The sequence below is a fragment of the Chenopodium album genome, chromosome 26 (genome assembly GCF_948465745.1).
Source record: "Chenopodium album chromosome 26, dcCheAlbu1.1, whole genome shotgun sequence".
NCBI lineage: Eukaryota > Viridiplantae > Streptophyta > Magnoliopsida > Caryophyllales > Amaranthaceae > Chenopodium > Chenopodium album.
In genome coordinates this window covers 10,173,531-10,189,305 of record NC_137859.1, presented here as the reverse complement: position 1 = coordinate 10,189,305, position 15,775 = coordinate 10,173,531, and the positions used below count along the sequence as shown (strand labels likewise).

Here is a 15,775-nt window from a genome sequence, read left to right as displayed (position 1 = left end):
GATCCCAAATGTTGACACATCAAAAAAAAAAAAAAAAAACATTCCAAAAATACAAAAAGAATAAAAACCGGTAACGCCTCTTTCTCTCTCTAAACAAACCAAAAACACAAACAAAATTCCCATTCATTCATCATAAATATCCTTTTCACTCAACCTCACGCTTTCTTCTTCCTTAAATTCTCTGCAAAAATTAAAAAATAAAAAATTCTCTCTAATGCAAAATTCTGAGTAATTTTTGGCGGTGAATTTCGAAAAAAAATTAATAAAAAATGGGGCAACAATCTTTGATCTATAGTTTTGTTGCGCGAGGCACGGTAATTTTGGCTGAATTTACAGAATTTACTGGGAATTTTACATCGGTTGCAACTCAATGCCTTCAGAAATTACCCTCTTCAAGCAGCAAATTTACCTACAATTGTGATGGTCATACTTTCAATTATCTCGTCGACAATGGATTCAGTATATTTCATCACCCTTTTTCACAATTAATTTTTTAAAAAAATTTTCTGTCATTTTTTTTTATGTACCCTTTTGTGTTTATGATGATTAAATCGGATGTTGATAACATTGATCGACACGTGATTTTGTTATGGGTTCTGTTCTTGATTAATACATGGTGTGGTGATATCGTCTTAGGAAATGTATTTTATTGTTTTAGTTTGATCAACACGTGATTTTGTTATGGGTTCTGTATTAATTGTTTTGGTTTGATCGACATGTGATTTTGTTATGTGTTCCGTATTTGATTAATACGTGGTGGTGATATCGTCTTAGGAAATGTATTTAATTGTTTTAGTTTGATCGATACATGATTTTGTTATGGTTATTGAATTTGATTAATACGTGGTGGTAGTATCGTCTTAGGAAATGTATTTAATTGTTTTAGTTTGATCGACATGTGATTTACGTGGTGATATCATCTTACCGTGTTAGGAAATGTATTTGATTGTTTTAGTTTGCTTATAGGGGTACGTATAAAATCGGAAGATGATAACACTAGTTGACACGTGATTTTGTTACGAGTTTTGCAACTGATTTATATGGGGTGGTTACTTAGCTTTTAGGTTTATAGGGCTACGTATAAGGAAACCTGTTTTTTATTATGTTATTCATGTGGTATATTTTTTGTTTGTTTGCTATGAAGAATGACGAATGTATCTGTTATTTAATGATGTAGATTTGATTTCTTCGTTGTTAATTTTTTTAAAAAACAATTAGTTAGCTTGTTGTTTATGGTGTGTGTATTATATTATTATAATGTCAGCTATGAAAATACATACTATTGGTTACAAAATGGTTATTTTACGATTGTGACCTTATGGCATAAATGAGACAATTTGAGTAATGATAGTCAATTTATTTTTGTATGTTTTCTGTAATTGGATGATGGGTATTGTCAGATTGATTGCATTTTTTATTTTGTGTGGTGATGGTGATATTTTATTTTGGTGGCTTACGAAAATTTGGATTTTATTTCTTTTTTCGATGGCCTTAAGTTTGTGTGAAGCCAAAGAGAAGTATAATAATAGAGATATATAGCATAGAGTACTATTTTGTTTTTGATAATTTGCTGATCCAACTTATGTTGGTTTCTTGTTGAATTAATTGGAATTTTAATTCTGATATTTTGTAACGAAAATTGTATTTTGGACATTGACATGTGGCTGGATTGTATATATAATTTAGTTGTACAAATGAAATTCTTGACATAAATTGAGAGGCCATTTGTTTTAGTAAAATCAGTTGACTTTGAGTTTGTGGTCTTAGCTTACCCTGTATATTTTAAGTTTTGATCACCAACTTTCAAAAAAAAATTACAGAGTCATATGGATTTTTTTGGTTTTTATTTCTTGTAAAGTTCTTAAAAGAGTAGGAGAACATTTTAAACTCTTGTCCCTAAAAAAAAAAATTTCCTTAAAGGGTTGAAGGCGCTGTTACAGAGATTCTTTTCCTTATCTCTCAACTCTATCTGCGAACTATGTGTGGTGCCCTGAATTAAGAGATAGGCTATGTTTGCTTTGCCTGATATAAGTTGTTTTAGTGTGAAATCTGTGAATTTATGTGTTTCTCCGTAACTTGTAAAGTATAGTGATGAAGGTTCTGTTACAAAGATTATTTTCCTTATCTCTCAACTTTGTTTGTGTACTACTTTTGGTGCCCTGAAATAAGTGATAGACTATGTTTCCTTCACCTGAGATTCCAGAACTTAAGTGAGACAGCCAACAGTTAGGGTGAACCACCTTAGGGTGCTGTGTAAATTGGTATGGACTCTTGAAAATTAGTAAATGGTAGGACCAGTGAGGAGCAGTTGTTTGTGGATAAATGTCTTACTATTAATGAAGATTCATGGATTCACCCTCACAAGAAAGGGGGAAGGTTATTGAAATAAAATAAGGTGGATAGGTTCTAAGTCTAATGAATACAGGAATTACACGCTTATTTTGATTTGTGTCTTATATTTCGTGTCAACTGAATTGATATTGATCAAATGCTATAAATAAGTCACACAAGTGAATTAGTGAAGTTGGCTTAAGGTGAATCTGTAGGGATACATTGCAGAACATGCTAATCCAAGTCCTGTGGCTAGCCACATATGTTGATGCTTATTGGAGTTGGGAGTGGCTTTTAAAGTTTTAAATATAGTGGTTCAGTGCGTTCTAATTTATGGTGGTAGAATGGCACTAAAATGTCTGTTTTGTATCGATTAATTATAGGTTTTTACCACTTAATATTCATGCCAATTTGCTATTCCAAGTCTTGTAGCTAGCCACAGATGTCAATGCCGGTTGGAATTGGCAGTGGCTTTTAAAATACGGTGGTGCAGGGCATCCCAAATTATGGTGGTAGAATAGCACTTAAATGTTCATCTAATCATGTTTTGTTTACTTCCTAAATCTCATCTGCGTCTATTGCTATGTTGGAAATATTATGTTGTGGCTGTGTTGATGAACCAAAATCTTATTTAAATTAATTACGGTGAGGCTTTGTACGTGAATGGTTCATCTTTAGGTTTTGGCTCACTTTTGACTTATTTCTTGGTTTTTTCAATCCCATCATGTTTGGACGGATTTTATCAGATTGTTATAACTGCTCTATGTTCTGGTGCCGTTGATATTGAGCAATCTGCCCTGTGATTTCTGTTATCCTGATTCCTGAAGTTTTGAAGTTTATATGGGGCCTCAATTTGATTTATTTTTTATTTTTTTGTGGGTAGGGGGGGTAGTGTCCTTCAGAATAACATCTGCTTCTTGTACAGATAATTTGCTTGATACGATGATTAGTTAGCTCATCTCTGCTTGACCTGTTGTTGGTTGCTTTCTGGTATGGCTACTGGTTAATCTTTTGTTGACTTGCTATGTTCTTTTTGTGGTGCAGCTTACTGTGTTGTTGCAGTTGAGTCTGCGGGTAGGCAGATTCCAATTGCTTTTCTTGAGAAAGTCAAGGATGAATTTTCTAAGAAATATGGTGGGGGGAAAGCTGCAACGGTTGCTGCCAAAGGCCTAAACAAAGAATTCGGGTAATTGTTTTGTTTTTCTTGTTTTGAGAAATGTCCCTTTTGTTTTGGACGTATTTTTTATTTTATGGCTTGTTTTTAGGCCTAAGTTGAAGGAGCAGATGCAGTACTGTGTGGATCACCCAGAAGAGATTAACAAGCTTGCAAAAGTGAAAGCTCAGGTGTCAGAAGTTAAAGGAGTAATGATGGAAAATATTGAGAAGGTATAGAGCATGTCATGGTATTCTTTAATACTACATACCATTGATGGTTGGCTTTGCTCCTCCCTTTGTGCCCTAGGGATGAAGCAATTATTCATTTAACGAGGTATTTGTATATGTTTAGAGGTATATATATCGAAGATATGATTGCTAAGGACATTCTGGTTTTAGGTTCTTGACAGAGGTGAAAAAATCGAGCTCTTGGTGGACAAAACAGAGAACCTTCGTTCTCAGGTCAGTATATTACAGTACTTACATCGTTACATGATTATATCCTGACAAGTGATCTCATTTAGACAATTACCTTGCCATTCAATTCTTTACATTGAAATAATTGATTTTCCATAGCAGAAGATTGAACTTATTGATTCACGGGAAAATAGTGTATACTTAAATATAGTTTCATAGTTACTAATCTTTCCTTGATTTACTTGCCTCTTTCAAGAATTTTAGCATAGTGTGTACGTATAAATGAAAGCGCTTGTTTCGTCGTTTTTTTATGTAAATTGTCTATTTTTATTTGCGTTGGTGTACACATAACTATGGATGTAACAATACGAATGATATGTATAAGGAGTTGCTATTTGGGTGCAGGCACAAGATTTCAGGACCCAGGGTACAAAAATAAGGAGAAAGATGTGGTGGGAGAACATGAAGATAAAGCTGATAGTTTTAGCTATTGTTGTGGCATTGATTCTCATCGTAATCTTGTCCGTTTGTGGTGGCTTCAAGTGCACCCATAAGTAAACCAGATCTATAGGCTTATATACAAGTCAGAGTTTCGTCATCTATATTGTATGATGGATTTTCAGACAGTTTTGTACAGTTGTGTACCGAAATCCTTTTGACAATAGTAGGATAATATCCAAACTTGGTCCTAGAGATGCTTTCTGCCTATTTTGGCTGATCTTAATTTGAAATTTAGATTGCTTTGTATTATCGTTGATATTTTGCATTAGAACAACATGGTATACATAGAAATATAGACTGCAATCTATGATGCACAGTCCCAAAACAATATGTGCATTACTTAATAGGACATTACCACCAAATTTTATTGATAAAGCGATGAAAAGAAACCAAACAGATGGTCCAAAATTTATGACTAGCCTGAAAATGAATTATTGGTTAGAACTAAAATACAAAAACTTTTCATACATGCTACAAGATGAAATGGTTCATGATTCAATACAAAGAAAAATCTTTGCTTTCGCAAGCAGAACTTCAAAATTTTGCTCTTTAGGCAGTGATCTCCATTTTGGCAGTCAATCTGGTCTTCCTAAAACAGGCAGCATCTCAAATCACAACAGGGGCATGTTACAAGATGAAAAGAAAAATCTGTCGATTTCGCAAGCAGAATTTTGCTCTTTAGATGGTAATCTCCATATTGTCAATCAACCTGGTCTTCCCAAAACAGGCAGCAACACAAATCACAACAGGGGCCTTTATCTCTTCAACTACTTCTAAGGTCTCTTGATCCACTATCTGCTTCCAATAGAACCGAACAAATTGCATCATAGTAAATCCAATTTTCATTGTATAAAAGGTTTAAAGCTATATTATATAGGTAAGTGTTGTAAAAAGGTAGTGCAGAAAATTGTTTTACCTCAGCATAGTCTACATTTCCACCGGCTTCCTCTATCGCAAGGATTATTGAATTTTGAAGGCTTTTGCAACTAATTTGCCCATTTTCTGCAGCATGTTTGGCTTTTGACAGAGACCTATTAATAGACAATGCCTGGGCATGCAAAAATGGTAGGCGTCACTAACTGAGATCAGTCAAAGAAGGAACATGTACATGAAGTAGATAACTGAAACCACCTTTTGCCTTTCCTCGGGGGAAAGGTACACATTACGGGAACTCATTGCTAAACCATCATCTTCACGTGTAATATCTGATCCAATTATTTGGACAGCAAAATCTAGATCTCGTACCTGTATCAATTAGTTGGTGATCAAGGGAGCTAATTTAGAAACCATCAGCAAACAATCATGTTGCATATTCCACCAAAGACTTTTCACAAAAAATCATGCTATTGGAAGATGTGGATAAATCATCATTTGTCAGAAACAGTATACAAGGATGATTTGCTGCTCCTGAATTTTCAGACACATCAAATTAAATGGCCATTGGTCCGTTATCAGATAATTAAAAAATATTAATCAAATAAAGAACAAAGAGATTTTACACAGATAACATGTGATTACTTTATAAAGACTAAAAATATACAAGCAGCTATATATTGAGGAAGCAATTCATATTAGGATCTTGTTTGGCAACAGACAAGAGAAACAGGCTAAATATCCAACAGATTTTGAATAAAGGCCACCGTCAGTCCGTCAGTCACTAACTTCTTAGAGACCAAATTAGTCTTCCTGAGATATTAGAGTAACAGCTAATAGATCTTTCATGAAATAGGTCACCAGATTTACAGCTTCAGAATTGTAAATCATCCTAATGAAAATGATGATTTGGCATTTGGTTTTATGAGGGCTAAATACGAAATCCCTGATAGCACACATAAGTACTAAATCAGATAGTTCACTCTTTATAACCATATATATACTAAATGCCTCAAAGAAGTCTCCTACATAATATAAAGTGACAGTCATTTGAGAGCAGTCACTCAAGTTTCTGTGGATGCCTGTCCTTATACAATAAACATTGCTGGATTTAGAATTATGTCATCTTTATTATTTTTCATCCTAATAAATCACGTGAAGTGGTAACTTATAATCTAGTAAGCACTAAAACCATATAGAATATAAATTGATTGAAATAGTTAAAGGCTTCAATACTAGAAGCCAATCATCCATTCCCAAGCTAAGCTTAGCACATTCAATCTCACCTGTTAAAAACTCAACTAAACTTTCATCACAGGAGCACAATTCTCAGGAAACAAATAATCATTTACTAGCAGGACCATTCATCATCATCATCTACGACAGGCCATTATAAGGGAAAATCAACTCAGTAAATAATGCAATCATCAAGATTCCACCAACAACACCACAAGTTGCCTGAAGTCAAAATATATCTACAGCCTCACCTGATTAGAAAACGATTCACAGACAAAAACGCATTGTAAAGCTTACAAAATGAAATTGGCTCACCATTCTACAAATAAGTCGCCACTGTTGATAATCCTTCTTCCCAAAGATAGCAACATCTGGCTCCACAATATTGAATAATTTACTAACAACTGTAGCCACTCCTTTAAAAAAAACAGGTCTACTCTTCCCACACAAGCCTTTCTCCAATTTCTCGACCCTAATCCAAGTTTCATGCCCGGCTCCCCTTTCCTCCAAGCAAGAAACCACCCCTACATTCTCACACTTTTCCGTACCTTTGCTATCCCTCCCTCTACCATAATCATACAAGTCATAAGGATTGAAAACAACATCAACTCCCCCGGGAACAGACATTAGCTTCTGTATATCACCATGAAAGTCAGACGGGTAGGTGGAAAGATCCTCAGAGGTAGAGAATTGACCTGGGTTTACATAGATGGAGACTACAATGAGATCGGCGTGTTGATGGGCTTCATTGACTAGAGAGAGATGTCCTTTGTGAAGGTAACCCATTGTGGGTACTAGCCCTATGGTTTTGCCTTGGGCTCTCATTGCTCTTGACCAGTTTCTCATTTTGTCTTTGCTTGTGATAATCTCTGCTTCTCGAGCAGCCATTGTGAAGGAATAGTTGCAATCAAGGGAGGCCAGGGGTCTGAATTTTGAGGTCTTTGGCACAGTTTAATTTAGGTATTTCAACGCTGCTGTAGAAAAAGCAGTATTCCCGATTCTAGTGTCACTGTAGTATCAGATACTAGTATGAATCAGGAAATAAATGTTCCTCCTGTGAATTTAAAGAATAGGATAAGTAGAATATTTGTGAGTAAAAGAAAAAAAAATTAAAAAGCAATGCAATCTCTCACAAATTGTGAATTACATTCTCACATTCATTGCATGATAAAGACATAACTAATAAGACACCTATATTATCAGCAAAGATAATACAAGTCTCTCTTTTGCAAAAGTAAATTTCAGAAGAAAGATAGGAGGTCAGCCGACCTCTTTTCCAGGGTTACCCCACTTCTTCCACCTTTACTCTCCAATATCCCCCGGTCTATCACATCAAGACATAGAATCTTGTTTACCTCAAAAGAACAGATGACTATTGAGAGGGGGGAAAGACCTGAACCTAGCTAACAGTGAAGCGACGCCTCAGACTTCAAACTATATCTTACTGAAAAATCTGACTGAATTGAGTAAGTTAATAGACAGATAATGTTGCAGATATGGCAAGACAAAGGGGTAAAGCATAATAGAAAGCAAAAGCTACTACTAGTATTTTTCGAAATGCCAAACAAAAAGGCAGAGAGAATTTCGCAATATTAAGTAAAATGCTGATAGCCAAACTCAAATTCAATCAAATCAAGAAAAGAGGAATCTCGGACAGCATTGAAGCCTGGGATGGAACCAAAATAGACACATTACACAGAGTATCAATTTTTAACATAATGAGGTCATAGCTAGCACTAAGTTAGGGAACAAGGGAGCAAACTATTCAACTACATCTCAATACTAATCTCAAAAGTAAGGAAGCTTACATGGATACTGATCATCTAAAGAGGATAGCTGAAAGGCCTAAAACCAACACATTTGTAAATCTAATTCTCTTAAGTCATGTCATCATGCAACAATGATAATAATTCAGTTGATACCATAGCAATCTATTGAACTGAGTAACTCCGTGAAAAATTGACAACCAAAAAATTGTTCATATATCATATAAACATTGCCATTTGCCACTCATTTTACTCATATCATTATAACTTATTCTTATTAAATAAATGTAACGCCAAGGCTCTATAATAACTCACAGTGCAGAGTCACTGATGCAACAAGAAATATTTTGCAACTTACCAAAATCCCATAAATAATAAATAGACTATGTATAGCTAATTGCAGATAGCTATAAAGCAAACAAAAGCTTATCAAATCATAAACATAATCACACAAATTCCAACCTAAAAATTAACAACAATTATCCCAGCTATAACTCGCCTTCTCATTTTAATCCCAACTATCATCTCAACTATAACTCTCACCTTCTCAAAATTGAATAACCTTTCACTCTTAAGGTTAACTTGTTGGACAAGTAATAAGGGCGACGTGTTAACTTCATATTGGTTTCGGACCCACCCGGTCGTTGACCCCACAATTGAACCCTCCTAACCAGGCAACCAGCTTAGCCAAGAGGGCCCAAGACCCAACACAACCATGCAAATTACTCCCTATCATTTACTCCTATCAATCAAATCCAACAATCCAACACTAACCAAATTACAAGCTCCATATAAATACAAACACAAAACTAAATAGTTTTTATTTTTGGTATTCATATCAATATCAAATGAAATCAAATAAATTATTCTATTCTTTTAGCCCCAATTTTAGTCCACCAAAATCTTCAAATCAACAAACCCCCCACTAAATTACAAGCCAAGAAAAGAACAACAAAATCACCATTTTCAAAGAACTGAATTGGGTAAGAACAAGATTAGAAGAAGCAAATTTCAGCTAATTACTTGGTCAAATTAAGAAATTCAAGCTCAAGAATTTATAATTAAGTAGATGACTGAAATTCAAAGAATCAGAATTCAAGAAGAATCGATAATTGTAGTATGATGAAACTCACCAAAGTTTGGAAATTTTGGTCAAAATCAAACTCCAAATCCGTTGGTTGATTGATAATCAGGCTCAATTTCAGATTCAAGCCAGTAAAAAGTTGGAATTTGAACCAGTTTCAAAATGATTTCAATCAAATTCAGCAAAATTGGAAGACAGAGAAGGAGAAGTAGAGAGGAGTAAATTTACGGGGTTTTAAGGGTAAACTTGTATGATTTCAGAAAGACAATAACTTCTCCAGCAACAGTAAAGATGATACAAGTTCTAAACTTCTAATCTTACGAAGTTACGATTATAACAATTCAATGTTAATCAAGAATATTAGAATAGAAATACAGAATTGCCCATTTTTGTATCCGGTTACAATTTTGGTTACGATTAAACATTAGTTGGGATTAAAATAAGAATGCCGGTGAGAGTCATGACACTATTCTTTTTAATTTTTCCTTCCTCGATTTTTTAAGTGAAAATTAATAATTGGTCAATTAAAAAGTTGCAATCACTAAACCACAATTCACCTAAAAATGATTAAGTAAAATTAAAGTTTTAAGCAATCAATACATTTACAACTAATTAGCCAATAACGAGTCGGCGGTCAATCAATGAAAGACCTTGGTTATTTGTTGGTTTTCAACTCAATGATGGAAGATGCAATATTGCATTGCATCAAGCTTTATTTTCTATGTAAGCTTTGCCTCTTTAGTGTACAACTATCAAGGTACACCCAACTGTATGTGAACACAAATTCTATGTTTTAGAACATCATTATTTTAAAGAATGCTTTGGAATCTCTTTAACATACCAAATATGTTACCACGTGACAAACTCTCAAAGTAGTATAAAACATTGAACAAGGTGTAATTAGAGTGATAGATAATCGAATGCAAATTTAGGACTGTTTGTTTGTTACTTTAAATGTTAAATTCAAGTATTCAACTCTAACCTCACTCTTAATTCACCTATTTGATTTGGCAAGTTCATTTCGACTTAAAAACATAATTATTCCAATCATTTCTCTTTCAAAGTAATATTATTAAACTAAATTTGCCTTGGCAATGATACTAATTGCCTTCAAAAATTCATTCTCGTGTTGAGAAGTATCATCCAGGTTGGTTTAGTTTTTGTCAATATAATTATGTTCAAAAGCGAAAATGACTTTTATTCTTTTAGCTCGTTTCGAGCTTCTCAAACATCACTGCTATTGACAAAGTACAAACAACTTTAAGTATTTCAACCATACATTTTCTATTTAACCCTATTAACACCATACTTGCAAATTTTATATAAACATCTCTAAACACAAAATTCAAAAAAGAAATTTTTTATGTATATATATCTAGCAAGCTAATTGATCTTTAAAGTTGGAAATTTCCTCAAATATGGGAAGTCTTCTAGGTTTCATTGGGCTCCATTTTGATTCAAATTCCTCAAGTCCATGAACAAACTCATCCTCCAAATGAAGGCTAACAATGCTAGACAACAACGAAGGCGGTTGTCGTGACTCCAAATCCAACAACAATTCCTCGGCCCGGTTCCTTGATCGGATATCCTCCGAGCCCGGAACCTTGGCCTGCAATACTTCCTCGAGCACCGTACGGGCCTCATCGTATCGGGCTTGCTTTATTAGACAAAAGCCCAAGTTGCAGGCCTTATTGGCATCCGGGTCAATCATTTGGGCCTTTCTATAAACCACTTCTGCTGCCATATAGTTTGTCTTCTGCATGTAGGCCCAGCCCAAGTTCCCCTGTGGTATTAAAAGAAGTGATGGAGAAATTTGTTAAATGTGAATCCATTTTGCTACAAATCAATCAATCAAAGCCTTAATCTCATAAGTGTGATTGGCTAACATGAACCAAATTTGATTATTTCGTGCATTCTGCTACAAAAATACACAAAAATGTTTGCTATGAAAATATGAAATTGTAGTGTACTAGTGGTGTTGACTGTTGAGTACTCTCTAAAAATAAACAAATTTTCTTTCAGAGTTCCTCTAAATTTTTTTTCTAAGATATACCAATTGTAGCCTACCGAAAAATTATTAGGAAAAAATTGCTACTAATTCATTAGACTTTTAAACAAGAGGATGAAATTCATACCAGTATTCTAGATGTTTCTTGTTTGATTGAAACTTGAAATTTCTTGCCATGAGATCTTGCTGTCTTAGTTGGTTTTCCATTGAATGCTTCGCCTTGGTATATCATCCTTAGTTTCTGTCTTAGGAGCTCAATTTGCTCATCTACTTTCCCACATTTCTGCTCAAACACAACAACAATCAAACCAACTAGAAGGTCTTAGCACACAATGTTGAAACAAAAAACATTCAAACAAAGAAAAAGTCATTAAAAAAAAACCTAGCCTTTCATTTTCAATGAAACTTTGTGTGTTATAGTCATCATGTTTTTTTGTTAAGTGTTTGATTCGCGATAAGGATATAGATTGTTATCAACAACCAGGCCAAAACCCAAATTACGAAATGTAGCTCCAACCTTTGAACATACACAAAAAGAGTCTCACACAAGAAGCAATAACTTTTTTACTAAGTACCCGTGAAACATACACACAAGCATAAAATCGATTAACTAGAAGAAATGTATGTTACAAATCACAAGAAGTGAAGAGTTCATGGTACCTTATACAAATCGATGAGAACGTTGTCAAGGGATTCTTGAGCATTTCTAGAGCAAAGGCCTCTAAAAGACTTAATAGCTTCAATGGCCTCTTCAGTTCTATCAAGTTGTTTCATAACCACAGCCATATCTTTTAGTGCACTATCCACTCTATCCCCTGCATTTATAGCCTTCCAAAATAATACTATGGCTGCTTCTGGGTCCTTTTGCACCAACTGATCATACCCAAAAAAAAGATATATAAATACATACACCAATTTAATTATTTTTTGCTGAAAATTTGAGTTAAATAATTTGTATGTATTTTTTCATACAACATGTAGAATTACATACTTATTCTTTACTAGACATGTAGAATTACATTTTTTTTTTTTTTTTTGAATGGACATGTAAAATTACATACTTTACACAATACACAAGTAACACAACGCTATATTAGGAGTTTCTCTCGTGATAAGGGTCTCCTGATTATTGATGTCTCATACTCAATAAAAATTATATGAAGTACTTCATTAATCAAAAAAATCCTCTATATAGTTTAAAAATTAGAGAACAATTACTAGTACATTAGGTTTTTGTTTTTATTTTTATTTTTTATTTTTTACTTTTTTATAATCTTAATGATTTAATTAATTTTCAAAATCAAAATTCATTTGAGATTGGGATTGATAAGAAGAGTAGATCAGATAAAGTAACAATGACCTATTATTACTCAATTGTCTAACCCCCATAAACAAATAAAAACAATCCTAGAGCTTTCTTTGTTATACAAGTATTTAAAAATTATCGATTAAGAGCCTGTTCATATTTACTTAATTTCAGTTCAGTTCAGTTCAACTCCAATCAGTTCAGTTCAGCTCTTAATTTCCCTCTCTCATAAAATATTCATTTCAGCTTAGTTCAGTTCAGTTCAGTTCCAATCAGTGAAGTTCAGTTCAGTTCAGCTCCAATCAGTTTCAGTTCAGTAAATGTGAACAGACCCTAAGAGAGGCTTAAAATGGCATGATTAAGTTTATTAAAAGTTCACCCAATAAGATGTTATATAAGGGCTATAATGTAGACGGAATTTTTTATTCTTAGAAGAATTGTACAGGCACCAAAATTTTACCAACTTGACATCTACATTTGACTATTTATTGTTCTGTCATTTGAAACAATCAAACATCTAATACAATTAATCATAGAGTTTAATATTAGATGATCTTATCGATCCAAATATTCAACCATTAACAAATGCGCAAAATAATTATTACTAGTGTATATCACAAACTAGATGAACTAATTAAGCCAAGAGTTATTCAAAAAAATGAAAAAAAAAAAAATACAAACTTTGATGATACAATGCATATTAATTAGGTCTCACCATTAATAACAAAATTATATTGTATTCCTTCCATCTTTAAATTAAAAGTCTCTTTCTCTTTATTATATGATTATGAGTAATAAATGCTAGAAAGTGGCTTTGTATTAAGGACGGAGGGAGTATGTAACAGTCTAACGGATCATCAAATTCAGGTTCTAAAACAAGTATATCCAAATCGCTTACAATTATGTAACAACTAATAATAACTACAATAAGAAGGGAAAAAAAAAAGTAATAAGCGAAAAAGTGAATGTCAACTACGGAGTAACTTATTAGTTACCTTAGTTAACTCGTACGAGTATTAAATACATGACATCAAATCTCGTCTATATTATTATGTACGACTCTCTACGAAGTCTACACGCATCGAAGAAATATAGATGGGAATAAAGTATATTTACATTTAACCAAAAAAATGAGTTACCTGGGCATGTTTGGCACGAACATAAGGGCCATCACCAGAAGGAACTTTGTAAAGAGCATGAAGCGAGTCTTTCTCTCCTGAACTGCTACTCTTTTTCTCCATTTTTATTAATTGATAATAATAATACTCATAAAATAAAATTAACAATTTTTTTTTTTTTTTTTTTTTTTGGTATAATATTGTTTGACTGTTTTCTTAGTGCTAAATTTGTGTAATGGAATGTTTGGGGAAAATAGGAGAAAGAGGATGGTGGGAAAAATGAGATATAGAGGAGAGAGAAAATGGTGAGAAAGAAAGAAAAAAAAGTGGACACTTTATAAATGCGAAAGGTTGAAATGAATTTGGACGGAAATTGTAACTATGTTCATGATTTTATTTGTTGGATTGTGATTGTAGTAGGCTACTAGGAGTTTATGAATCATATAGTTTGGTATTTTCTAATAGCTTTAATTATTATAATCAACAAAGGTATTATAATCAACAAAGGTGAGTCAACTCCCCCCCTTCTAAAAGGAGTTTGCTGCGTCGTCGTGCATCCGCACTTGTCATTCGTTTATACGCCTCTTTTTTAAAAAAAAAAAATCCCGAACTAGAATGTATCCGTGTCTAAAACTATGCTACTCTAAAATTATTTTTTTAAAGCATCTTGAATGAAAGACACAAGATGGTTTTATAGGTCGCTTTGCCACATCAATTTTTAAAGTTACTAAAAAAAATTTGTAACAAAATATTTTAGCATATTGATTAAGGAAGTAACTAGATTAAGTAAACAAACGATATAAGCTATAAAATTTATACAGTAGCAACTTATTATCACTTTGTCCTTATCAGTTATAAAATTTTATCAATTAATTTATCCGTTTACCTAGTTTAATATCTTTTTTAAAGTGCGTGTCAAAATGATGTGTTGCAAGTAATAAAAACGGAGAAAGTATATAATTTGTAGCTACATACTGCAGGTAAGGAGTATTTTAATGATTAGTTCAAACTCAAAAGTACACTCTTTTAGATTGCCTTTGGATTGGTCACTTTTTTAAGTTCAAGTTGGATGGAGGCGAGGAGTTGATGAAAGAGAAAAATGGTGGGATAGGATTAATATAGGATTATAGGAAGCAGCATATGTGACAATAATGTCGAATCCCTTATATTATGAAGCAAACTTAAAAGGACAACCCATTATTGAGAAAGAGAGCAAATTAACTTTGAGGGACAAAGAGAGTGCAATGGTTTGGTGTACAATATCACTAGATGTATAATGGAAAGTTTTGGAATTCCAAATAAAATTAGTTTAGTAAATTAAACTAAGTTAAGATGAGTTCAAATAAGTAAAGCATTATTTAAATAAATTAATATGCTTCATAAGTGAAAATTAGTTGAAAAAAAAAATTAGTCATATGCCTAACAAAAAATTAGCTGAAAAATGCACTATATATAAATTTAATTTTATTAACTCCACACTTCGAGACTAAAAATAATTCAATAGGAGGGTCTATTGGTACATGGCCTAATTAAGTGAATTAGCAAGATGATTAATAAAGAAATCCCTACCGCCTAAAGTCAATGAAAACTTGGGATTGGACCTTTGAAAGCAAACCAACCATAATTAGGACTTAGGAGAAAGAGAGCTATTTAGGAGTCTAAAAGTTGGTACTACAAAAACTTGGAACCTTTACAAACAAGCATAAGTCTAGATTGATTTAATTAAAACTTAAAAAACCGAAATATGATTTGATTGGATCAAATCGGTTTTCAATTAGAGTCTTTTTGAAAGAGAACTACATTGAGAAGATATTGGTACTATAAAAACTTGGGACCTTTAAAAGCAAGCATAAGTCTGGATTGACTTCACCTTGTTTGAAAAAAAAAAGCACCAAAATATGATTGGATTGGATAAGAGTAGATTGGAGAATTAAAAGCCGAATTTTATTTTGGATTTTAATAAATTTAACCAAAATCCAA

The 15,775-nt window shown here is 33.1% G+C and overlaps 3 protein-coding genes across 3 annotated transcripts; 1 reads left to right on the top strand and 2 right to left on the bottom strand.

Annotated features, from left to right (window-relative positions):
- The first annotated feature begins 69 nt into the window (after window positions 1-69).
- Window positions 70-4,650, top strand: LOC145616393 (vesicle-associated membrane protein 722-like). Its single transcript, XM_081671103.1, has 5 exons — window positions 70-459; window positions 3,376-3,517; window positions 3,597-3,717; window positions 3,886-3,948; window positions 4,309-4,650. Exons 1-5 carry the CDS (start codon window positions 270-272, stop codon window positions 4,459-4,461), a joined length of 669 nt encoding a protein of 222 aa, XP_081527229.1. The 5' UTR covers window positions 70-269; the 3' UTR covers window positions 4,462-4,650.
- An 86-nt stretch (window positions 4,651-4,736) lies between these two features.
- On the bottom strand, window positions 4,737-9,705 carry LOC145616392 (pantoate--beta-alanine ligase-like). The gene is made up of 5 exons (XM_081671102.1): window positions 9,413-9,705; window positions 6,829-7,567; window positions 5,536-5,649; window positions 5,321-5,452; window positions 4,737-5,199 (listed from the first exon to the last, which is right to left on the bottom strand). The coding sequence occupies exons 2-5, from the start codon at window positions 7,399-7,401 to the stop codon at window positions 5,083-5,085; spliced, it is 936 nt and encodes a 311-aa protein (XP_081527228.1). The 5' UTR covers window positions 7,402-7,567; window positions 9,413-9,705; the 3' UTR covers window positions 4,737-5,082.
- An 830-nt stretch (window positions 9,706-10,535) lies between these two features.
- On the bottom strand, window positions 10,536-14,109 carry LOC145617372 (protein SULFUR DEFICIENCY-INDUCED 1-like). The gene is made up of 4 exons (XM_081672063.1): window positions 13,817-14,109; window positions 12,032-12,244; window positions 11,499-11,654; window positions 10,536-11,146 (listed from the first exon to the last, which is right to left on the bottom strand). Exons 1-4 carry the CDS (start codon window positions 13,916-13,918, stop codon window positions 10,739-10,741), a joined length of 879 nt encoding a protein of 292 aa, XP_081528189.1. The 5' UTR covers window positions 13,919-14,109; the 3' UTR covers window positions 10,536-10,738.
- Window positions 14,110-15,775: the final 1,666 nt, after the last annotated feature.

Excerpts from the sequence above, each read along its gene's own strand:
- LOC145616393 (XM_081671103.1), top strand. The coding sequence starts at position 270 with ATGGGGCAACAATCTTTGATCTATAGTTTTGTTGCGCGAGGCACGGTA. Across the intron at positions 460-3,375 it reads TCTCGTCGACAATGGATTCA|CTTACTGTGTTGTTGCAGTT; the intron begins GTATATTTCATC and ends TTTGTGGTGCAG. Across the intron at positions 3,718-3,885 it reads TGATGGAAAATATTGAGAAG|GTTCTTGACAGAGGTGAAAA; the intron begins GTATAGAGCATG and ends TTCTGGTTTTAG.
- LOC145616392 (XM_081671102.1), bottom strand. The coding sequence starts at position 7,401 with ATGGCTGCTCGAGAAGCAGAGATTATCACAAGCAAAGACAAAATGAGA. Across the intron at positions 5,453-5,535 it reads CCCCCGAGGAAAGGCAAAAG|GCATTGTCTATTAATAGGTC; the intron begins GTGGTTTCAGTT and ends TTGCATGCCCAG. Across the intron at positions 5,200-5,320 it reads GAAATGTAGACTATGCTGAG|ATAGTGGATCAAGAGACCTT; the intron begins GTAAAACAATTT and ends TATTGGAAGCAG.
- LOC145617372 (XM_081672063.1), bottom strand. The coding sequence starts at position 13,918 with ATGGAGAAAAAGAGTAGCAGTTCAGGAGAGAAAGACTCGCTTCATGCT. Across the intron at positions 12,245-13,816 it reads TTCGTGCCAAACATGCCCAG|TTGGTGCAAAAGGACCCAGA; the intron begins GTAACTCATTTT and ends GGGTATGATCAG. Across the intron at positions 11,147-11,498 it reads AAGAAACATCTAGAATACTG|GGGAACTTGGGCTGGGCCTA; the intron begins GTATGAATTTCA and ends TTAATACCACAG.